Genomic DNA, 25,561 nt, shown 5'->3' with positions numbered 1-25,561 from the left:
TTCTACTGAAAAAAGGAGTGTCCTACTCCTTTGTTGTTGGTGTTGTTCCACGAGGCAATGTGCCAATTAACACCATCATTAAAAAAGAAAAAAGAAATTATTTTCTTTTCAGAACTGCCAGAGTCTGCTGCATCTTTGCAAAATCCTAAAGCTGGGGTTGGATTTTTCTCTTGGCTTCCCAGCCCTCCCAAATCCCCTCCCGAACTCTGACCCCCTGCAGAAGCTGCCAGTGCAAAGCCCCTTTCCATGGATGTAAATTCACATTTCTAACTTTGTGCAATTTGTGAGTTTCCTTGAAAACTCATTAATAAACCCCCAAACTCCTTGGCAGCAGGGCTGGAAACCGTTCAGACAGAAGGGGAGATAAAGTGTGAATCACAGCTGAATAAAATAAAAAAACCCCAGAACTGCAGCTTTTATTAGCCAGCTTTACAGTCTCTCGTGTACAGAACATTGCACAGCTCCACCTTCACTCTCCTGGAGGGATCTGGTGCCTTCCCGTGCAGAACCACCGAGTTACAGAACACTGCTGAGTTTGGACCAAAATAAACAGAAGATGGAAGCCTGGTTCCCGCTGAACACCCAAATTACCAAGTGCAGGTTGCAGTAGGCTCTGTAATGAGCTTTGATACAGAAGCTGGATGACAGTGAAGGGGGAAAAAAATAGTTTAAACCATCAAGTTTCCTCTTGAAATGTCTTTTCCCAAGGCACTGTGAACAAGACTGTTGAGCAATTCTCAATGACTAAAAAACACCAATGGGGATATAAATATTTCACACAACAACCACCATCACGTCATCAGCTATTCTTTATTCCTTCCCTTAAACAACGCCCCTGGAATTTGTTTGGTCCTTTGAGGGGGGGAAAAATCAAATTATCTTCTGCAACATCCACGTGTTTGTATTTAATACATCTATAAATCAAAGCTTTGTTGGATTGTTTAACCCTTTCACTGGGAAAACTGAAGGGTTTCCCTCACTGTTTCTGGATGAATCTGCAAATCCAATTTGAGCATTAAATAAAAAACCAAGGAGAAAGGGTTCAAAATCAAGCAAAGCCCTGTGGTTTTTTTTTTTTTTTTTTCAAGAGGAAACCATGCAAGAGTACATAAAAAGGCAAAATTGGCTACTTGAAAACCAAGAATTGTTTTTTAATGCGTTGGCCAAGGAAAATAAATCGCAAAGTTCTGTGAGGTTTTCTAAAAATTTACAAGAAAAACTGATGGGCAGTTCTAGTCAATGCAGATGCTCTTTTCTCCTGTTGGAAATGACAACAAACACAGTCCCACACGAAACAATTTCATCTTGACCGCAAGAGACTCCCGGGGGCTCCTGCAGCCCCCAGGGCACAGAGAACCTTGGCATTCATTTCTTCAGGGGCTGATAGACAGAGGCATTGGGGTCGAGTCCAGAGGGGCTGGGCTCCACGAATTTGGAAGAGTAATGTGGGGAAACAGGACTCAGAGTGCTGGTGGCTGCAGTGTACGTGATGCTGGGCATGACTGCCATCACCTCTGCAATCTTCTGTTTGAGGTCCTTGATTTCCTGATCTTTCTGGATGATTTGCCCTGCAAACAGCAAATCACAGCACTCAGAACCAGCGGGTTTTGCACCCTCCACCAGCTCTCCAGGAGCTCAAATCCTTCCCTTCTCCAGCCTGACAGCCCTGAAATCACCACCTGTGCCACTCCTGTTCTGTGCTCAGAGCTCTGTTTAATTATCTCTAATTACCACAGAACAAAGCTGAACACTCCCATTTTAATTTTGCATCATTTGGATTCACAGCTGCACCTCCCCCAAAGATTGTTTCTATTTAATCTCATTTTTCTGCCATTTTTTCTGCCTTTTTCCATTCCCCTTCTCCAAACTCCTCATAAAAGCACAAGTGTTTGTTTATAAAGCCTGTTAATTTTCCAAACTGTCCCATTCCCATCATTTTTCTCTGTGCTTTCACAACCCCACTACAGCAATTCCTGAAACCAGGTGAAGAAAAAACCCACTGCTGAAACAAAACAAAACAATTTCTCCCTCTAATTAAATTTTCCTGCAGTCAAACAGCCTTCTGCAGGGAAATTAAACTAGTGTTAAATGCAAAGGTTATTTAATTTTGCTCCATGGTTTGCACAGCTGCACAAAGGCTGGGCTGGGTTTTATGTTGGTTTTCTGCTCCCTCTGGTGGCATCACCAGCAGTGCTCACACTCCCCTCACCTGCTGAGGGTTTAGAACAGGTTGGGTTCTTCCCAAATTTAGGTTTTATTTACTTGAGGAGTAATAAAATATTTTTTTTTTAGGATGAAAGGACAGCAACTTAATTTAATTAATTAATCTCTTTTAAAGAAAGAGTTTTTTCAGAGCTTTAAAAGATCTCCAGCTCCTTGTAATGGTTTATAAAATGCAGAAAATAATAATTCATCCACTTAAACCCCTATTTTAATGTTTGTTGTCAGTTTGATGGGCTGGAGAGGTGAACTCAGATGGTTTAGGCTCCACATTCCCCAAGCTGGGAATGCCAAACGCCCTCTGAGGGCTGAAATGCTGCGTGGGGGCCACAAAATTCCATGATTTTCCCCCCAGTCTGTGTGGGATGAAAGCCCTGTTACCTTGGGCAATCTCGAGCTGCCTTTTTGCATCTCCCAGAGCAGAGAACAGGTCCAGCTTGATCCTGGTCTCTGCACTCAGGCTGTTCTCCAGGTGCTGGGTCTTGTCCTGCATGGCTGAGAGCGCTGACATCAACACCTCCGTGTCCTTCTCGTTCTCCTTGTACTTCCTCAGCTCCTGCAGCGAAAAATCGGGACAAGAAGGCCAAAAATGTCACCCTCGGGGCCACAAATGCCATCCTGGGGGGCCACAAATGCCATCCTGGGGGGCTTTACACAGCAGAGAGGCTCAGGAGTCTTTCCTCTTCCCCACATTGGGCCTGGTGTTAGTGCTGGCAAATTAAAATGCTGGTTAATTAAGGCCTCCAGTATCACCTCCAGTAATTACACAGGGCCACCCTACAAGTGATGAAAGCCCTCATTACAGCACCATTTGCTCTGGGCCTCAGCCCTCCACCCAAAAAAAGCTCCAAAATCCCCTTCCAAGAGGGGCCACAAAGCACCCTCAGCCAGGCTGGAGTCACCCAACTGTTCATGTTGGGAGAGGCCTTTGAGAGCATCAAATCCACCATTAAAATACATCCCCAAGTGCCACACCCATGTTGGTTTTGGACACTTCCAGGGATGTGGATTCCACCACTGGGCAGCCCCTTCCAATGCTTTCCACCCCTTTCCACGGAAAAAACTTCCCTAAAATCCAATCTAAGATGTTTAAAATGGATGATTAAAGGGATTATTTTTATCTCATGTTAAACCTCACTGTGCTGCAAAGCCAGGAATTAAGGAAAGTGAAAAACAGGGAGCAATTATCCTGGATATAAAAGCCAGGCAACCTGTGGCTGGGGAAAAAAAAATAAATACACAAAAATATTCTGTACCTTCAAATGGAGGAACAATAGTGCAAAGGGGAAAATATTAATGCCTGCAACAAAAAGCTTCTCTAACAGTTTGAAGATGCTCATAAAATTAGAAAGCTTAATTAGAGCTGGGTTTAATTATTTGAAAGCCATGCTCAAACACTCCATGGATAAACCACACTTGTTGTCAAGGGTCTGGTAAATCCAGGGACAACAAGGCTGCACACAGGACTGGGAAACAAGTCCACAGCAGCACCAGGTGGGTTTTGAAGAGGCATTAAAAATCCATTTTCATGCAGATTGTCAGGCTGAGCACATCTTTAGGACAGGAATAAGGGCACACATTTGAGCTCTTTAGCTGTAACAAGCCCCAACACTGTTTGCTGCACATCTACCACCCAGTATTTTCAATATTCAGGCACTTGCACCAAAAAAAAAAAAAAAAAAAAAAAAAAAAAAATAGCCTGGCCAGTGCTCCAGACTGCCCTTAATCAGCAGCCTCTAGTGACATTTATAATGATTTATTCTAATGAGACTGGCCACAGGCTCCTTGCATGAGGTGAAAAATGCTGTTGAGGGGATTCTACCCTCAGCCTACACAGACCACTGGGTTTGGGGGAAAACAATCCCCATTTAAGCAATGGAAAGGAGTGGATTGGTGCACCTCTGGAGCCTCCTTTCAGCAATGGAAAGGAGTGGGGATTAATGCACCTCTGGAGCCTCCTTTCAGCAATGGAAAGGAGTGGATTGGTGCACCTCTAGAGCCTCCTTTCAGCAATGGAAAGGAGTGGGGATTAATGCACCTCTGGAGCCTCCTTTCAGCAATGGAAAGGAGTGGATTGGTGCACCTCTGGACCCTCCTTTCAGCAATGGAAAGGAGTGGGGATTAATGCACCTCTGGACCCTCCTTTCAGCAATGGAAAGGAGTGGGGATTAATGCGCCTCTGGACCCTCTCCTGCCCACACCCTGCCCAGCCTGGGGCAGCATGTGCAGGAGGCACCTGAGGAGCTGCACCCCTGAACGTGGGGATTGCTCTTTTGCTGTTTGGGGAGGCTGAGAGCTCTCCCTGGGATGCTGCCCCGAGCCCCTGGTGCTCTGGCATTACCTGAACTTTCATTTCCAGCTCTCTGATCTGATCCTCTTTCAGCTTGATGTCGATTGTTAACTTCTTGCACTCTGTCTCCAGCTCCCGGATGCGGTTCCGTAAGGTTTCGGTACATTCCCCTCTGCAGGGAAACAGCACAGGAGATGGAGATGAAATAACAATGAGGCTGTCATTCCTCAGCTGCTTGCAACATGGAAATTAAAATAAAAACTGAAGCATGACAAGAGGAAGCCAAATTTGGTCTTCTCAGCAAAATAATTCCCCTCATGGCAACAGTGCAGAAAGTTACTCAATGTTACACCTCAAGTATTGGGAAATTTGGAATATTGATGAAATGTGGAAAGCAGAAAAGCAGGAAAAATTCTTTTTAGACACTTGAAGCGCTGCAGGTTGAAGTGCCCCCACTTGTGCTGTGTGCTCCTGTGACTGCAACAATCCCCCTGTGCTGAGCACTGGGAGCCACTGCCCGGAGCAGGGAAATTCCAGCATTGTGGCCAATGTCACTGCACAAATCCTTGACTCCCAGTGCCCACACAAAAGGAGATGCTCCTTTGAGCAGGACACAGCATCTCTGAGAGCACAGTCCAGGAACAGCAGGTAATTTAGAGCACAGTCATCCTTTACATGTGTAAATGTCATGTAGGCACTGAGGCTCAGCTTCAGGGGAAGACATCTCCCAGTCCTCCCTTGTTTTAACTCAAATAAGCCGCTCAACACAAATAAAGCTTTTTGTTTTTTAAATAAGAGACCAAACACAGGCTCCTCCTTCCTGCCCAAAGCCTCCCCGAGGGCAGAGCACCTCGTAGCAGCAGCGAAGGCGACAGCTCGTGCAGCAGTTGCTTCTTCCAACTTCTTCCTTTTCTTTTCTTCCATTAATTGCTTTTCTACAAAGGTTCGTGCCTCCTGCTCTGCCTTTAGCTTCTTCTCCAGCTGGCTGATCATTTGTTTGTCTTTTTGTTTCATCTGTACAGCGTTGTGCAATCTGCAGGGGGACAGGGATGGGAGTGAGCGCAGGGTCTGATTAATTAAAATTAAACTGCCGCCAACGGTGCCCAGCGACTCTGGGTGGATTTGCCTCACATTTGAGGAGGTTTCAATGGAATCATCCCCCTTTGCAGCCCCCAGCCCTGCCCAGGCGGCCCAGGCAGTGGCCCCAGGGTAAGTGGCACGTACTTGTTCTGCAGCAGCTCGTTCTCCTGGCGGAGCTGGCCCATCTCGGCGCGGGTGCCGCGCTCGGCGGAGCTCAGCGAGCTGACCTGGCTGCGCAGCTCCTGCTCCACCTGCCTGCTGGCCTGCAGGTCGGCCTTTAGCTTCTTGATGTCCTGTTCCAACCTAGCAAAGACAATTTCAAAGGACAATTTCAGCTTCCTGGCCCCCCCAGCCAAAGGTTCAAGCGCGTTCTATAAACACAGCAGAACAAACCTCGCACCATCTGCCCAACCCTCAAACCTTCAGCCTCCAAACAATCAACTCTCACAATTCTGTGACTGGGTCCTTGCTAAATAATCAGCTTTTACGTAACTCTGCATACAGAGCTCCATGTAGAGCTCCACACACCTCATAGCCTCCCACAGGAATTCGCTTCCATGCACTGTAAAGTTGAAAAACAAATCCGATGGAATTACATTTTCTCTGAATTCAGAGAAGTTCTAAACCAGGACAGAGCCCCACACGAACAAATTTCACTTCTGTCTACAAACGCTGAGTTTGATTTATTACCCAGAGCCGAGCTGTGGGCCAGGCTGCTGAATTGTCACCTCAACATGTTGGTATTTTCTTGCAGCACATGATGTGCATGCTGAGTAACGAGGATGTGTTAAGTCATCCCCAGTTCAGGAGTCAGTAAATTTAGTTTTAATTGCTCTTGAACAGAGACCATCTGCTCTACACTTGAAATTGTAGCTTTGGAAAGTTCTTGAAGATTCATGTAATCTTATTAATTAAAATATTTTCAACAAAAACCAGTGAAATAAAACACATGTTTCGGAAGAGAGGCACTCAGCTCACTTGGATTTTTCCCCCACAAATAAGGTTATTGATTCTTAGAATAAAAACACATCACAGGTGAATAATCAACCTTTTTGAACTCTGTTACACACTTATTTAAAGCAAATACACCCCAGCCATTCTCACATAATCCTCCTCTGCTCTGCCAGGTATTGATTTGACAGTTTTTAAGTGTCCATAAAGAAGATGAAGGTGGTTGCATTTCCTAGGGTTCCATTCTGAATTAGAGGCAGTGGGACATTAAGATGAGGAGAAAAATCACAAAAGCCAGAAAGAGCTGCCCTTGGTGACACTCAGCAGTGCAGATGAATGGCTGGAGCTTTTTGCCTCCCTAATGAAACATTTTTGGGCTTCAGTGCAGGGAAATCTCAGCCTTAAAGGCACTGGGAGACGAGCAGTGAGAGCATCCTGTGCCAGTGAATCCAGAGGGTCAGTGCGGAATCATCAAAGCTACAGAAATCCATAAAAGTGGGTTTGTAACAGCTAAAACAGCCCCAAAGAGATGAGAGGGTGAATGAAGAGCTGGGAGCAGCCTCTAAGGGAGCATGGCTGGGCTGGGCCACCTCAGACCAGTCAGATCTCAGCCCCCTCCTGCTCCAGCTGCACTCAGCTGCCTCTCCAGTTCTATGGAAGTGCCCTCGTGGGAAGATGGATTCCTTCAGTGCAGAATAAATGGTCAAAAGCACCCTTAAACAGAGAAAAAAGATCAACATACAGGCAAATAGTAACAGCACAAAGCAAACACCCACCTCAAAGGGAAGGGCACAAATCATGTCAACACCTGGTGCTCTGCTGTGTGAGGGGAAAAAAAAAACCTGACCAAATATTCCAAGCACAGCCCTCAGCCCCAAAATGGGCACACCAGCAGCTGGTGAGTGTTGCCACCCTGCTCAGTGTTAAATGATGGACTGGGCAGTTGCTGGGCAAAGAACTCTGAGCTTCATTTCATCTGCCAACAAGCAGCGGCCCAGTGTTTTAGAGAGAGCAAATGGTTTAATTAAAGAGAGTAAGAAGCTGTAGGAACCACTACCAGACTGGTGTGTGCCAACAGCTGATTGGTTTTCATCCAGGTTTTTCTAAGTAGGTGGAAAAATGCTTGGTAGGACAACACAGAGGAACACACCTAAATCCCACTTTACACTGAGCCATAAATAATTGCAATATCCATGCCTACAATGAAGTGATAACAGAAGATAAGAGCTGTAAATAGCTTTTACCTATAGCTCAGGCTATGCCAAACTAAGATACCCCAGGATTTATTTCGGGTATTGAGTATTCCAGGAAAAGAAGCCCTGAGCAGATAAAGCCTGAACAGCTCTGAGGTGCTGGCACAGGACAGGCTGAATTTGTATTTCTGGCAACAGAGAACTGCTGTGAGTTCAGGATTGTGGAGCCATCTGGTTGGTGGCATTCCTGCACCTGAGTGTTCCCAGGGCTGCTCCAGACTGTGCTGGAAAAAACCAGCAGGATCCATGGGGAGCAGACAGGAGCCAGCCCTCCAGACCTGGAGCAGAGATGAGGCCACAGCTCTTCCTTCTGTGTGTATGGAATTTGGGGGACGGGGGCTCAGGGAGGGTGGTACCACCAGACATCACTCCAAAGGGCCAGAAGAGAATTAACACAGAAAATTCCTCTCCTTCCAGTCAATACCAGCCAAAACCATTGGAAATGGCTTTATCAATGGGCTTGTTTAGAATGAGGTTTTACAGTAAGATTTTAGCAGGCTTTAATTACCCCTTTTCATTACACTGAAGGTTTTGCTCCAGCTTTAAATACCAGAGCAGAGAATATCTGTTTTCTGCCAATTACAGAGCAAAATGCAGGCTCCTCTCTCCCTAAAACGAGTGAGGAAGATCATAATCCATCATCATGCAAATGTTCCCTGGGTGGTTTCTCTCCCAGCCCTGCCCCAATTAGGCAGAGACACAACTTCATTAAGAGTGAAAAGACGTGCAGGGAGTTACCCCTCAGCCCCACTCGTGCTCCTTGCACTGTCACAGAGGTCACCTCTCCCACAAGGACATTAAACCCACTCTAAAATAAAAGCACATCAATACAAAGCCATAAAAATTCTCCACTGCTGCAAGCAGGGAGCAGTGCAGGGAGCTGTCCCTCCTCCCCTCTGGAACGGGCTGCACTGCTGTTACAACGATGAATGACCCACTAAACCAGCATTTTTCAAATGATTGTTATTCTTACTCTGATTTCATTTGCTGCTTAAATCTCTTATTTCTAGGCTTATTGGAGAAAATTATTTACAGGGGAGGGGGAAGCAAAGAAAACCTGAGTGCTGGAAGATGCTTTTCTCTGCTGCTGCACACAGCACCAGTCATTCTGACACACAACTGCTTTTTAAATGAGGCTTTAGTTGCAGATTATGTTGTGCTGTTTATAAAAGCAAGGTCAATTCCTTCAGTTTGTCATTCCTCTAACTGCAGATTTACCCATTTCCTTTGCTGAGCACCACCTCGGATCATTCCTGGTGAGGAGAATTAATCAGGCATCACCTCTGAGAGTGAGTATTTTTCCAAATGCCTCGGGGAGGATTGATGGATGAACTTAAAGACAACTCAATTCAGCTTTAATGCTCCCCACTATTGATGTCTGGTGCATAACCCACACTGGGTGCTCTGTTTACTCCATCCCATAATCACCTGGCAATGGCACACGAATGAAACACGGTTTATATAAAAAATACCATTTTAAAGGACCCAGAACACACTGAGATGCTCTCCAAAAGCCCCAGTTCTGCCTTTGTTCTGCTCTGGCACAAGCAGCCCCTGCAGTGAAGCTGCTCCTTTGAAGGGTCCACTGAGCTCCTGCAGCACTGAGCTGCTCCTGCTGGAACTAACAGGCTCTCCCTGCAGCTCTGAGGAGCAGTTCTCATTCCCAAAAATCCAGGAATCACAGGAAGCCACAGAGAGAAGGCCAGGATCCTCCTTTCCCTGCTGCACAGCACTGCTCCAAGCAGCTGCCATTTCCAAAGGCTGTTCTGTTTCCGAGCAGGCCGAGCACTCTGCTGCCTTGGGAAGGGTCTGCAGGAGGGATTGGCTCCCACATTCCTCATTTCCATTCCCAATCCTTCTAATTTTCTGTTCTGTGCTTGCCTTCCTATGGCAGGAAACCCTGGCCATCACACCACCCCCCCCCCCCCCCCCCCGCAGCTGACAACAGGAAACCTTCTGGTGCTTTAATGCCACTCCAGGCAGGGGGGTGAGCAAGAGGCACCAAGCCCTCTTTGCCCACCAGTGATGCCATCAAATTTTACAATAATTAGCACCAAATGGCCATAAGTTTCCATTAAAACCTTCCAGTCTGCCTCTGCAGGTAACACAGTCTTAGGAAAGTGAAATAAGCTGTGCAAGAGCAGCTTTTGCTTCAGCAATAATTTTCCTCGTCCAACTGCCAGAAGATGTCCTCGTTATCTGTGGGAATAATTAGTACATGAGACAGCTTGTTCATCACCTCGTGTGCCAAAGGCAGGACCTCTATGGATACACACAGTTCTGCCAAGCTGCACTGCCTGGTTTTTGTGTGGTTTTAGTGCAGGGATTTTTAAGGGTGCTAAAAGGCAGGGGCAGGTCATGGGTTTTGCTGTGTAATGTGCAATAAATAACAACAACAAAAAATTCTGCAGCAATTACAGCTTGGACTGGTTCCCCATATTGAGGCTCTAAATCTGTTTCAGCGCAGAAATGACAGTGGAATGGTAAAAGAGATGAATTTGCTCTGTACCTCCTGACAAACAGCAGTGAAGTGCAAAGGGACACCAGGTTGATCCCAAATGGATCCCTCCACTGGCCCCATTACCAGAGAGCTGGGAAAGAAGCACTCAGATCACAGAGATTCAGTGATGAAGGGCTTGACAAGCACCAGCAGATTTCAGCACCCTCAGGAGATGTCTCAGGAAAACCCAGAGGTTCCTGCAGGGCTGAGCCTCTGGGATCCCTCAGCTCTGGCTGTCGAGAACAGAACAATTCCCAGGGATGGGCATCAGCAAGTTCCTCTCCACAAAAGCCCTCAGGCCCTGACAATCCAGCAGACACAGCAAAAATAAAAGCTTAGCTTCAAATAAGAACAGTATTTTATATATATATATAAAAAATATATAAATTTTAACTAGCAGGACCCTTCCAGATAGATCACATCAAGTGTTTCAAAGTCAAAAACTCCTGTTCTCCAAAACCTCCTGATCCTGACTGTCTCCAGCCCTGTTAACCCCAAGTCCCCAGCAGCAGAAGGAATATTTTACATTTGTTCCCAGTTACTCAGCTCAGGGCCATCATCTGTGGACACAAAAGGAAAGCAGCTTGGGTCTGCCATCCTGCTGCGAGGCTGCTGGACACCGAGTTATAAAAAGCAGCTTTATTTGGAAGCTGAGCAGATCTGATGTGAGCCTGAACAAATGCAGGACTTCACTCAGCCCTCTTCAGGCTCCAGCAGCAATGCAGACTGAAAGTTTAATAACAGGAATGAGTAACACTCCTGGAAGTGGAAGAGGTGATGAACAAATGCCTGGCACTCCAGGGACGGGATAATTGACAAGGTTAAAATAAAAAAGCACCATGAATTTTTAAATTTAAGTGCATCCATCCCATCCAATTTGTCAGGTGAGTTTATGCTCCTGCTGGTGTGGGAGTTACACAGCCAGGCTGAGCAGAAACAAGATTTCATGAATGATTTCAGCCACCAGCTGGAGCAGGATGCTGGTGTTTGGTGTTCCCTGTGCTCCTGGGCTGCCTGCACAGGGACACCATGGACAAGAAACAGCTCCAGGGATTTGTAACACAACTCCACACCCACACATCCCATTTGTCTGAAGAAGTTAAATTCCCTTTCAGGGCAGAGTAAGGCACTTTCAGAGTACAGCTGTGTTCTCTGTCCTTCCCCAGTGAGTTCCAGGAGCTGGAACTCCCTGAGGACACGATCTGGTTTGTTGTAGACTCATTTCTGTGTTAGAAAATCCACTCTGGGCAATTAGCAATTACCTGCTCTAAGCTTCCACGGCAGCACATAAAGATTTCAACATGACATTTAAAGTTTAAACACACCAGGTTTAAATCTCAGTCCCTGTCACAGACACACAATTCTCAGTCTGGCCTAAAAAACTTCCCTTCTCTCTTCTCAAGACTTAGGAATGATGTTTGGAACTGCAGCACACTGAGCTGACCCTTGTCTCCCTCAGGGAACAAACAAACCTTATAAAGAGTGCAGAGCTGCCAGCTGGAAATGGGAGCACCCAACCAGGCCTGAACAGGGGGCTGGTGCAGCTCTGCTCACGGCAGAGCCATGTGCATCCCATCAATCCTGCCTGGATTTGATTCACAGAGCAGATTGATTAGCTGGGTTCTGATTTGCCTCACACAAGTTCTCGACAGACATTAGGTATCAATTAGTCCGGCTGTTTAATTGGCAGGGGCACATCAGTCAGGGGCAGAGTGATTATCAGAGGAGAAAATAATATTTCCATTGAAGTAATTGTGTTCCCACAGCACAAATCCTCAGAGACAAAAGCCCAATTATCAAAAGGTACCTGCAGGGAAAACAAACCTGATCTGCCAATTAAGTTGGCCAACACTGATTTGGTGGAATAAGGAATGAGAGAGACACGAGCCAGGCGGAAAATGGAGAAGGGCAGAATTGTGGAACAGTTTTTGTTCCAGACATCTCTCCATGCACAGTCACACCACTCTCCTTGCTGGTGCTTTTTCTGGCAGCACATGACAACACCATCTGTCTCAGGGTGAGACTCTGCACCTCACAAATACATCTTCCTCCAAACTTCCCAGGAGCAGATGTAAAGCTGTGACTTTTCCATGCTGACAGGTTCCCAGGCAGCCAAACGAATCCCTGTGACCTGTGCCTGCAGCAGGGCTGGGAGCAGAGCCTCAACTCAGCACTGGCTCTTTGCACCCTCTGCCTCCACACTTGGACTTAAAAGATTAAAGCAAAAGCCAAACATTTCAAAGGAAAAACAAAACAAAACACCTGTTCAAGCACCAAGAAACCCCACTGAACTCCCTGGAGAGGCAAAGGTCACTCCACAGAAGAGCTGCCAAGGACAGATGAGTTGATTTTCTCCACACGTTTCTCCTGCCTTCTACCAGAGTATTTCTGGTGCCCCACAACAGCCCTGTGAGGCAGGGGAGCAGCAGATTCTGAGCTAGGAACGAAGCAATCTGCTCCAGGCTGCATATCAAACAAAAACCAGCAACACCACTCCACACGTCTCCTGGAGATCTTATCCCACCACTACACAATTCTGTCTTTTCCACGTGATCATGACATTTTTCTCAGAAAAACCAAATGAAAGCCCTGCTGTACCAAGGGACGATAAGACAAGGCTCAGGCCCAACTTACCTTACCAGTGCATCTGGTTTGCTTAGCTGGTTATTAGGAATACAGTTTTCCATTAAGTCCTTATGTGTGCTCGGGCTCTTGCTGGCACATTTCTGTTTTTTCTCATTTTTAGAGGATGAGGAGGGGATGCTCCCGTTGGTTGCACTGTGGCTGCGAGGTGAGGAGTTCACAACCCCACTGACATTTTTGTAATTTTTGGATGAGGCAGTGCATGAGTCCTCTTTTAAGAGGTTTTCTGTACTTCCTACAAGATCATTATTTAATCTTTTACTATTGATATGGTTTTCCATATATTCAATTTCTTGTATTTTAGAGTCTACAGGTTGCAAAATGTTGTTGTTTATTCCAAGGTTGTGTTTCTTCGCATCCTTGTCCTTTTCTTTCCCTTTTTCTCGATATTCCAGCTCTGGCAACGTTGCAGAGATTTTTTTATTGGCTGGAATGCCTCCATTGTGCTGCAGGAGTATTGAGGAATCCATATCAGATAATCCTTTGGCTGCTGCAACACCAAAGTGAAAAAAAACCCAACTTAGTTCATTAAATCCATCAATACCATGCCACAGAAAGAAAAATCATTATGGACACATCCCTCATTCCTGCAGGAATGAATCAGTATTGGGGACTCTCTAGAAAAGAGAATCCAAAGTCACCTATTTTAAGGCTTTTCACCTCATTACAGGCAGGAAACAGGGATTTAATAATAAATACTGGTGCTTCACAAACACTGACTGACCAGATTTGATGTACCTGCTAATGAAGCACTGAGCAGAGGGGCCATAATTCACTTTTTCTGTCACATTAACCACTCTGAAATGATTTCATTTCTGCCCCTCTGGGTTCACCACACTCCCACCAAACCAACCCGGGCTGAAGCAGCTCCTCCCCAGCACGTTTGGGGTTCATTTTTCCTTGGAACAGCAGAGAACAGAGAACACATGAAGGAATAACTTGCCTTCCTCTGCCTCCCTCTCTTGCCTTTGCAGCATCTGCTGCTCTGGGGGCAGCGCCTGCTGCAGGAGCTGCATGTAGAACTCGTTCTCCTTCTGCACCTCTTTCTGCTTTCTCAAACGCATCTTGTAGCTGACATAACTTTTAAAGCCAAAGCCCAAAGTCACAACAGGGTAGCCAATGCTAAGGGGGAAAAAAAAAAAAAGCATTATTATTAATCAAACTGTAGCCATGATAGCAAATTAATAAGTTATGAACATCTGAGTGACAGCTTTCCATAAAAAATAATCTATAAAGAGGTTTCTGCTGTTCCACAGCTCAAAATGCAGGCATGGCTTTATCAGCAGCACAACTTTGGGATCGGTTTCTTTTGCCTGCCAACTTCATTACCAAGAGTCTGAGCTCTTGTGACAAGTGCACCAGCACAGAACGCAGACAAACCAGGCAGTGTGTTTACTGATGGGTGCTCCACCCAGGAGCAAACAGCCCTGTGCAAAGGGAATCTGTCTTGGACAAGAATTTTAAGCACTGGAGGTGTCCTAGAGCAGGGGAACACTGATGCAGATGAGTGTTAACCACTCAGATGTTCTCATTCCTTGGTCAGAGGGCAAACTGTGTTTCTGAGGGAGCTGCCAGCACCATTTGCATGTGCATCTGGCATGATTTCTGCCAAAGCCTCTTTTGTAGTGCCCTGCAGAGGCAGCTGTGGCTGCAGCTCCCAAACCCTGGGGACAAACTCCAGTGTTTGCACCCACGCAGCAGCAAAGACCTTCCTTCCTTCTGCACAGCTCCCGAAGTGCTTCTGTGGCCTATCACAGAGTTTAATTGGTGTTTAAGGGCTTTGTTGCACCATGTGGACAATATAAATTCAAATGACAGATGTCTGCTTTACTGGAGGCTGCACCCAAAGACTGCAGGAAAACCAGCCCCTATTTTAAATGCAGATCAATGAATGCTACACTAAAAACCTGTGGAATAAAAGTGAATTTCCTCCAGATCTGGGTACTCTGCATGTCAGGCTCTGGCCTGGAGTCACTCTCCTCACTTCCAGTGAAGCAGTGTTTGTTATTTCATTTTCTGCAATGATTCTCAGCCTGAAGCCTGTTCATTGCTTCTGGTGAATTATTAAATCAGACACTCATGAGAACCTTTCTGGGGGAAGAAGGGGAGCCCTCTGTCCCAGAAAACTATTTCCATAATAATTTCATAAATTATTAGGGAAACCTATTTCTTTTTTTGTTACTTTTATCACGTGTTCACTATGTGAATACAAAATTTGTGAAGCGATGGCAGAAGCTTTCAAGAAATGCTTGGAATACCCACACTACAAATTCCTCACAGCACAGAGAGGTGGCACTGGGTCCCTGTTTGCACACATTTCTCATGGAATATTTCATGGCAGAAGTGTGAGGGGAAAACTGAACAGCCAACCCCTGAACCCAAATAAAAAGCCTTGATTATTCATTTTCCTGGTGAAATAAAGGTTAATAGGAGAAGGAGAACAGAGAACCACTTACCAGTGTGCTGCAAATGGACGACAAAGGTCCACATGGAAGTTTTTTAAATCTTTAAATCTAATGGCTGCTTCAATATAAACAAAAAGTATCCACAGTGATACTGTTGGTAAGCACACACCTCTTTCTGCGGGGAGAAGGGAAACAGAGGCACCTCAGGGACAGAGTACAGGCAGCAAGGATTTTAAAGTTATTTTTAAAACATTTCAAGACACAGAGGAAACAGACCTTAAAGATTTCACCTAAAAAGATCATAATTTTAAAAAGCAAAAAAAAAAAAAAAAAAGGCAAAAAAGCAAGTTCCCATCAACTTGTATGAGCACTGAAAATGAGTAATTCCTGAGGTTGCCATGAATTAAAATATTCAATCAGCTCAATAGCTACAGCTAAAACTGGCCCATCAGGTTCTTCCTTCTAAGCATCAAACCCGAACAACTTCAGATAAGGTTTTAACATATTAATACAACTCTAAAAATAACCCCAGATTCTGCAGGTATTTGAAATTGGGCAGCAAGTGGTTCCCAGCATCTGCCATCAGCTCCCACACTGCCATCATCAGCAATGACTAAGTTGTCACAGAGCTGAGTGAGGGATGATCCACAGCACCCTGCAAACCCCTGGGATCGAGTCTAACACAAAACATTACACAAACCCCAAATCCCAAGAACCTGGGGAGTGGAAAGTTACCCCTAAAAAAAAAAAATTTTAATCGAATTTTGTTCCTAAAATGTTTTGATTGAGGGAAGGATGTGTGGAATCCACATGTCAGTGCCCCTGAAAACTCAGCCACCTCCCCCCAGCTCCATTGCTTCATCCAAACCCAGGGATTTACGAGAACAAACCCAAATAACTCGGGGGAAAAAAGGGCAGCAGAGGGGCAGAAGAATCCTCCATGTAAGTCTCAAACTGTCAGGGCAGCCTCTGCTATCACCAGCTCAGCTGACACAAAGCTTTGCTAAAACAGAATTGAACTGTGATCACTGAAATAACTGTTATTTGAATATTAGTAACTAAATTAACAGCACACCAATTGAGTGTGGAGGAATAGGACACTTTCACAAACTTTTCCTGTGTGCTCTGTATTTGCTGAATCACTGCAGGAGAGTTTTGAAGTCAGGAATTTAGGTTTTTTTAACTGCTCTGGAATTCCTGTTTATACCCCTCCAGTTCCTGCTTACTGGAGATGCACCCAAAGTGCAAACCAAAAAACCAAAACATTTTTAACTCTAAAAAAAACTGCATTAAATGAGGTAACAGCAGAGAGGGTTTGTTCCTAAAAGCTGTAAGAGATCTATTGAGATCAGGAAATTGTAAATAAGGAAGAGTTGTAAATAAAAAATGAGTCAGGAAGTTGTAAATAAAGAATAATGACCCACCTGTGTGCCACACATACTGTACCCACACATAGGTGCTGGCAGCAAAGAACAGCCACTGGATTGGGATGAAGAGCAGACAGATGATGTTGGAGGTGAATGCTACACACACAAAAAATACTGAGAAGGCCTGAAAGAAAGAAGGGGAGGGGGAAAGAGAAGAGGGTTTGGTTATTCCAGGAAAAAAAACCAATATAGTTTTTTAGATATATTAAAATACATATGATACATTTTATATAGAAGGTATAATAGCTACAATCTTGTGACATGCCAGTATTTCTAATATTACGTGTTTATTTAATTTTAATATAGGTTAACATATTTTTAAAAATTTTTATAAGTATCTAAACCCCCTATATATATATATAGCCCTATATATAAATAGACAGCACATGTGTGTATATACACATATATACACACAGATACATATATAAACATAAAACCTCCTATATAACAAGGTTTTCTTAAAAATAAAGCAGAAACTCTTGCCTGTTTACAAATATATAAGGTTATATATAATCCTGACTAATTCAAACCCAGCTCAGGAATTCAAACAGTATTTTCCTGTGGTGAAATTTTGATAAACCTTTATTTCGTTTCCACTTGCCATAGATAAAATATCCATCAGAGAGAACGGATAAATCAGAGAAACCCCTCTTCCTGTGAGGAGGACCTCACTCATCTCATGAGTGCCATCCAGGCAGCTGTGTAATATGGAATACTCCCTGGAGTGCAGGATTTCCCTGGAAAGTGCCACTCACCAAGCCCTGGTATCGGAAGGAATCGTAAACACTCCTGATGAAGAGCCAGAACGGCCACAGGTACTCAAACCTGAACTCCAGCACAAAATCTGCCAGCAGCACCAGGGCCCACACCACCAGGAACTTCAGGTACAGGAAAGTGCTGGGGAAAGAAAGAAAAAGGGAATTTCAGGTCAGGATTTCCAACCGACAAACTAAATTTTTGTTTAAATTAAAAGATTCAGAATTAAAACTGGACTCAAAATGGACAACTGTAATACACAGAAGGAAATGTCAGCCAAAATAATGTCATAAAATAAGTTTAGGGGTTTTTTTATTATTCCATTACAGCAGGCTGGGTCTAATGAAGTTAATACTCAACTGCATTTATTTTTCCTAATGAACAGCAGGGTCACTGCTCTCACAAGAGATCAGCACCCATCTCCCTTTGCATTTTCACACAGCGAAGTCCTGCCAAAGGTAACTTCTCCCAGCTGGAACGTTCCTTTTCCAGTCCTCTCCTGCACTTGGAGCTCAGGAATTTCTGTTCCCTCTCCTTACAGCAGATGTTCCCTCACTTACCACAGACTACAACACCAATAAACCGAGATGTATTCTAAGCCTACAGCAATATTAAGATTGTTTTGATACTGAGTTATCAGTGTTAGATTTGAAAACATTTCTATGAAGGTGAATGGATCCCTTAAAAACAAACAAACAAACCCCCAGAAAAACAGAGGCACATGAGGCTTGAGACCAGCCTAACTTCTATTTTCTAATTATTTCTGAGCCACATTCCCATGTTCTGAGTCCTGCATTTCGAACCACTGATGATCCTTCTTGGCAACAGAGCTTAAAAACATTTTGAGCTCATACCCAAGTAACACTTGATCCCTCGATCAGCCCAATCTACTCTTCCAAAAAAGAAGAAGCAAAACCCCTTTTTCCCCCCAAACCCATCACCCCCAGATGTGTCACTCCAGCTCCCCAATACCTTGTTGCACTCTACTGGGTTATAACAAAAATGGGGGGGTTAAAAATGTATTTTTCTCTTTTAAATCAAATGCAGATTTTCCTTTTAGCAACTTATTCTCCCTCCTCTCCCACCCTGCCAACACAGCCAGCAGAACTTTGCCCTGGAATGTTTACTGGGGAGGTGCCAAGGGTTTGCACCCAGTGCCAGGTAAGGTCGAGTTCCTGCCCTGCTCAGGGCCACGGGGCTTTTTTAGGAACTTGTTCAGAGCTTTAGGGAAGAGACAAAACATGAAACTTCCAGGGAAAGAGCTGGGTACCAGCAAAGGCTTGGAAAGAGCTGAACTTGTGCAATTCGCACCCACTCGTCACACAAGGTCGGGTCCAAACCACAGGGCTGGGAAAACACTTGGATTTCTTGGGAATCAGGAGATGAATGGCATGTGCCTGAGAGTGCCCTTATCAACAGAATGGGGTGGGAAAAAAATAAAGCAAAAGGCACCAGGAAGCACTTTAATGGAAAGGAAACAAAATTAATGGCTAACACTTGGAAAAGTGAAGGAACTGCTGTTTTCAGTTCTGATGGAACCAGCCCCACTCACTCAGTCACTAATTACTCTTTGAGAAGAATGAAACTACAATGTAAGTATTAAAAAAACCCCCTCAAACCCAACAAAATATCCCACACCAAAACCCAGCCAACCAAAACCCACCAAAAAGCCTTAAATGGTCACGTTGTCTGTCCTGAAGGATTATGATTCCACAGGCTGCCTTTCCCTGCTTAGAACTTAATTTTAGAATTTAAAGTTTAGATCTTCACCAGAAATCTGTAAAAAGCAGCTGCATTCAGAAAATATTTGACACTAACGAAAATATTTGACATTTGGGCCCAGACTGTGGAATTGTACCCGTGCAACTCCTCAGATTTGAGGAATTCTCTAAAATCATCACAGCCAGGAATTCCTTGCTCTGTTCAGTTGTGTTGTGGAGCCTTTTCCTGGGTTACACTCATGGCTATTGTTTATTTCCCTGCCACTGGAATCCACGAGGAGACCCCATTTTTCCCAACAAATGAGGGTGGTCAGAACTAATGCTGCTCAACTGTGAAGTGCCACTCCAAGTGAAAGCATTTGCTGAACAAGAGTTCTGTAACACAGCCATTAAAGTGATTTCTGATATTAAATTCCTATCAATCCAAGGGCCCTGGTGATACTTAGCACCTTCTAAAGTGGAATTGGAACAATGCAACACTTGTAAGGAGGTTTTGCCAACAATATTAAAGAGCCTATTTCTCATTGTCTGAAGGGCTCCAAAGCCATTCAGAATTCCAGGAGTACAGGAAAGTTTAAAAGCCTCAATCCTTGTGTTGGCCCCAGCATGGAATGAGCTCCTGGGGAGCAGGGAAGGAGCCCAAATCTCAGATCCTGCTCCCCCTGAGGTGCTGCACACCCAGGTTTGTGTTCAGGCAAGCCCCCAGCCCAGCAGGGTGAGCTGACAGCTCTGCAGTGAGCCAGGGAGAGCTGAAATCATCCCCAAAAAAATCTGGGAAAGGACCTCGTTTGACAGGCTGAGCACTGCTGCTGTTCTGCTTCCCCCTGCACCACCCAGACAAAACAACTCACAGAACTCAGCACCAGCCCTCCTCCCTTCCCTGCTGTGTCCCAGCCACTTTTCCCTCATCCTTGCTCTGGGATCCCTTGATTCCTTCTAGCTCTTCCCTTCAGTGCATTCCTGTTGTCATCCCTCTGTCCCTTCCCTCCCACACATCCTCCAGGATCCAGCTCCAGCCCTTTGGGAAGCTCTGGCAGTCACTGATCTCCCTGGGCCTCTCTCACACAACACTCACCAGGCTCAAGGGCTTCCTAACCTCTGGAAAACCTTTTTATTGCAGAGGCTCAAGTACATTCCACAAGGCCAGTTGGAATTCTGAGGTGGATCCCAATACAGGGGAAGATTCTTGCAGATAAGTACATAAAATCTGGGTTATCCAATTTCCTGACACATGTCAAAAAATCTGCCCTCAGTGACCTGGCAGAGGTTTAAGGCCGGGGCTTTCCCTAGAAACCAGCATATGGCATCTAATCCTGGAGGGTAATGAAGGAAAAGGGGAAGGATGGACACATCCATGCGAGGAGCAGGGCACGGAGCAGGGAGGAGCAGTGATTACAGTGCTGCAATTTCTCTGAAAGGTCAGTTGATGGCTAATGTACACTGAATAGAAAGATTTATTCATAGCCCCACAGTGGCTGTGCTCCCCCTTTGAATTTGCAAACAAATAATTTTCCTCCTTATTCTTCCTCCCCCTGCAAGTGCCAGATGCCATTTCCTTCTCCCCCCCCCCCCCCCTTTTTTTTTTCCCCTCTCTCGTTCTTTGTTCTCCTTTCACTGCCCCACAGAAGCAGATCCTGTGCTGGATGTAAGGTAAAAATACTGCAAAAAATCCCTAGAAAAAGACCCAATTCTGCACCCCAAACCCGAACTGGGGATCGATTAAGCCTTCATTCTATCCCACTATTATCAGCAAGGCCCAAAGGCTGGAAAGGGAATCCTGGCAGGACTACTGGCATGTTCCATTTGGCAGCCTGACTCATCCAAGACAATGGAGTGGGAAGCATCCCGAGGCTGGCAGGGTGCCACGGGCACAGGTGAGCTTTAAAAAGGTCAATTTGAGCATTTGGGTGAAATCACCAAATAATCAACAACCCCCAGCTTGAGGTTACACAGCAGCCACAACACTGGGGAGGCTGAGTGGAGATTTGCAAATGTAACAGCTTTATATATATAAGCATACAAAGAGATATCTAAGATTATTAGTGGGCACAAGAAGCAGAACAGAGCAAGCACCGCAAGTCTGAAAGGCAGAAAACATCACTGCTGGGACTGGTCATGTGAAACACTTGCCAGCTACAGATCTGAAAAGGAAAAGAAATGCAAAGAATCCCAGGAAAGCTCCCTGACTCCTGATGCCATGTCTTGTCATGGCACAGAACGTACCCATCCCTGAGCTGGGGCAGGGTAAGGAGAGGGAGACAAGAGGGAAAACCCTTGCAGTGACTGTGGAAGCCCAGGCACGGGCAGACAATCAGCACTCAGCGCTGTGGGGCTGGCACAGGAGGCACTGGCAGCTCTGAGAATTCAGCTGCAAACACCAAAATCCAGCCACAGGAGCCCCTTCAGCTGCAGGCAGTGAGAGCCAGGGCAGAGGGACCGATATTCCATGTGCCACCGGGGCTGACACAGTAGAACACATTAAATGTAGGCTAAATCACACTGCAGCCCCACACTGGAGTTCAAGTCGTAAAAGGCAGCTCTGCTGCTTTGTTGCAGACCTCCGGGGCAGCTCCACAAGAAAATGCTTTACCCTCTATAGGAAGCTTGTAAAAAAGTGCCAGAATAAATTAGCAGCAGGAATCATTATGGATTTTTAAGAAAAGCCTAAAAAAGGCCACATTCCTGGTGGTAGCGCTGATGTTTTCCTTCCAGTTTATTTGGCTGTCCAAAATCCAGTCCCTGGAATTCAGCCCTGTCAGGATTTGGGTGGCAGAGGAAACCAGGAGTATTTTAGGGGTTGTGACACCCAGAAATCCTGTCCTGTGCCACCAGGGCCACTTGGAGATGAGACACCCTCCCCTGCCAGGCACCCACTTGGCTGCCAGCCCACGGAGTGCCTGGGATAAAGGACAATTTACATCCCAAGCTAAAATAATCGTGGCTCTGAAGGAACATGGAGTATTTAAGGACTACTGTCAGGGAATCCATGAGACAGCATCCATCAGCTGATGTGACAGCACAAGTTAAAGCAGGGATGTGTGGAATTCATCTTGAAACTTCCCCAGCTACAAAACTGGGACCCAGCAAAGCCAAAACAAGCAATATCAGCAATACAGCTGAAGGATTTTAACCAGATCAAAGATGAGGACTGGGAAGACTGAGGAACAAGCAGGAACAAGTAAACTTTAATTGCTTAACTAATGACAAGCTGCAATGAATACTTTAATTAAAAAGTAAGGGTTTAATGCATGCACACTGCCAAAGGTAGGAGATGTTAAATCACTTCAGCATTTTTAAACTGTTGCCATTGTTTTACAAGGGAAAAGGCAAAGTTTGGAATATAAGCTGTGGAAATAAGAGATCCCACAATTCCTACCATGAGCGTGGTGGGTTTTAAATTACATTAAAGTTCTTTCCACAGATCCTGCAATACTTCTAAACAGCACAAGTCACTGCAAAAATCAACACTCAGAGAGACAAATCATCCACATCTTTCAGTGCAGCCCAGGATTTTATATTTCTTACTCTGTTCTGGTTTTTGTTATGAATTCTTATAATCTGCTTCAGTTTTACACATGCAGTGAACTCTGCCACCAGAGCTTCCCTGCAGGACAATTCCTTCCTTGCTCCACCTGCTCCAAAACTCATTTTCCCAGCTCTCAACCAACCCTACGTGTCTCAGTGACAGCTGTGCCTCGCTCACACTCCGAGGCTGGAGAGGGAACAAGGATGGGAAGATCAGGTTTAATTTAAAAAGCAAACAAAACAAAGAGTTGAGTATCCCAATCCTGCTGTTTGCTCAGCCTGGCTGCTTCGCCTATAAACCCTGTTTCCTCCTGATAACTGCATTTACTGGGTCTGTGTAAGCTGATGGGGACAATTAAGATAAGCTGAGTAAATAACGACAGTAATTACAAGAATTTAGACAAGTGTAGTTCTGAGAGAAGTTACCTGTGACTTCTTTGAGTTATGGGGGTCAGAGAGAAAAAAAAATTAAATAGAAGAAAAAGAGGCCCAATCCACGTGGAAGGGCCTCCCTCTGCTTAGATTTCCATAGAGAAAGCCTTCCCACTATTTCTCTTTCCTTTCTGTGGAACAACACTCTGAGGACACTGACTGTTTCTGTTTAGCAACATGCCAAAAGGCTAAAAAACCCATTCCTGAACCAGAGCATCCCAGGGGAAGCGAAGCCAGAGGCATCTCTGAGCTGCTCACAGGACTCCAGGAGCTCTTCCTGCTGCACACACTCAGCTCCGGGAGCTCCTCTGAGCTTTCCTGATTTTCCCTCCTTCTCCCACCGCACCTTCCCTGCCAGTCACCTCAAAGGCACAGCATTTTGAATGACTTTTGGAAGCCAATTATAAGCAATTCCTTATATATTTGAATTATTCTTCACCTTGAATATTAGTTTCTACACAAGAGATGTTTTTCTTTACCGTTCCAGGCAGCGTTTTCCCGAAACCCGAAAAGCCTAAAGCAAAACACTCTCTGCTCTCATGTAGAGATTCACTACAAGTGGGATAAGCAGCACACTGGGACAATTTTATTCCTGTCACAGCTCCCCAGCAGCTGCTTCCCTCATGCAAAGTTAACATCTGAATTGTATGAGCTCGCTCAGGTTTCCAGGCACTGCATTCATCAACCCCACTGAACTAGAAACAGAAATGGGACAGCACATTTACTACAGCTCTCACAAGCTTCAAAGCCTCTCCTGACCCAAACTCCTGCTTATTGAGAAATACAGAATTATGGCATTCCATATAAAATCCGGCAAACTCGGGAAAACAGAGCTCTACGATACCCTTTAAAGCAGGCTCACAACGTGTTGGAACACAAATCAGTATTTTGCTGCGTTCTGCCTGTAAACACCTGGAAAACACATCCTGATTCCCAGGATGAGGCACATGCCACGTGGATCTCACTTCACCACTGTTTGTTTCCTCATTCCCCAGGTCACAGGTGAGTCGGGCACCTGCTGTATTCCCACCACACCGGGTCATCCATCCCTGCTCCGGGATTTCCCAAACAAGCTCCTGCTCCCGTGGCTCTCACAGCTCCCACCGCAGCCCCACGGCACAGCTACCTCCACCAGCACGGGAAAAAACAACTTTCTGAACCCCTGCATGAGGAGCCGAGCCAGCAGCCCAGCTGTTCCGCTGCTGAACCTCTGGGAATGCCCAGCCGGGACACCCCGCCGGGAGAACCCTCCCGGGGAGACACAGTGAGGCCGCAGCAGGAGCTCGGAGCTCCGGCACCTCTGGGAACGTCCAGCTGCGAGACCCCGCCGGGAAAAGCTCCCCGGCTGAGGATGCAGCGTGCGGCTCGGAGCTTTGGCACCTCTGGGAACCCCCAGCCGTGAGACCCCCCCCCCCCCCGGGAAAAACTCCCCGGGGAGACACAGGTGAGGCTCGGAGCTTTGGCACCTCCGGGAGCCACCAGAGCCCGCAGCGGAGCCCCCCGGGGGTGACACAGGGCGAAGGCCCCAGCGCTGGCTGCGCACCCCAAGGGCGGCTCTGGCCGCTCCCTCCCGGCAACGCCGGCAGCACCTTGGCCAGCAGCTCCCCCCGGCCCCGCGGAGCCCCGGGGGCCGCGGAGGGCCCGGGGCGGGGCAGCGCCTGAGGGGCGCCGGGGCGCCATGACGGTGACAGGGCCGAGGGGGCGGCCGGGGGGCCCGGGGCCGCGAACCGCCCGCTCCCGGCGCCGCGGCGGCCGCTCGGTACCTGCCGTAGATGCCCTCGGTGATGCGGTTCCGCTTGAGCGGCCGCCGCAGTTTGCTGCAGTCCGCGCTCCGCCGCTTCATCCCGCCGGCCCGGCCCGGCCCAGCCCGCCCCGCTCACGGCAGCACCATCCGCCCCCGCGGGGGGTTCCCGAGCGCGGGGCCTTTTTTTTTGGTTTATTTTTCTTTTTTTCCCCTTTTTTTTTTTCTTTTTTTCCCCGGGAAACAAAGAAATAAAAATAATTCCTGGTCCGTCCCTCCCCGCCGTGTCCCCCCGCGCAGCCGCCGCGCAGCGCCCCGCCTCCCCGCCTCTGACCAATCAAACGATTAACCCCACCTGAGTGACAGCATGTCCAACCAATCGGCAGCGAGTAAAGGCAGACGGACGGGGGAGTCGACCAATCGCGGCACAAGAAAGTTGGTCCCGCCTCGTGCCGCTGCGAGGCACGCCTACTGACTTGATTGATAGCCTAATGATCCAATCAGAGAGGGGGATTTGTGATTGATGGGCTATCAACCAATTACCATGCAGACTTTGGCCTCCTCCCGCCTGCTGTCCTGCAGGCTGGTTCCCGCCCCGTGCGGTGACCGACAAGGAA

At 46.4% G+C, this 25,561-nt stretch overlaps 1 protein-coding gene across 1 annotated transcript; it reads right to left on the bottom strand.

Moving 5' to 3' along the window:
- Window positions 1-386: 386 nt before the first annotated feature.
- On the bottom strand, window positions 387-25,235 carry MACO1 (macoilin 1). The gene is made up of 11 exons (XM_048327228.1): window positions 24,967-25,235; window positions 17,525-17,666; window positions 16,767-16,893; window positions 15,394-15,517; window positions 13,881-14,059; window positions 12,929-13,427; window positions 5,735-5,893; window positions 5,361-5,543; window positions 4,562-4,682; window positions 2,602-2,776; window positions 387-1,568 (listed from the first exon to the last, which is right to left on the bottom strand). The coding sequence occupies exons 1-11, from the start codon at window positions 25,044-25,046 to the stop codon at window positions 1,366-1,368; spliced, it is 1,992 nt and encodes a 663-aa protein (XP_048183185.1). The 5' UTR covers window positions 25,047-25,235; the 3' UTR covers window positions 387-1,365.
- Between the last annotated feature and the right edge of the window lie 326 nt (window positions 25,236-25,561).

The sequence above is a fragment of the Corvus hawaiiensis genome, chromosome 23 (genome assembly GCF_020740725.1).
Source record: "Corvus hawaiiensis isolate bCorHaw1 chromosome 23, bCorHaw1.pri.cur, whole genome shotgun sequence".
Lineage (NCBI taxonomy): Eukaryota > Metazoa > Chordata > Aves > Passeriformes > Corvidae > Corvus > Corvus hawaiiensis.
This window is presented reverse-complemented; position numbering and strand designations above follow the sequence as displayed.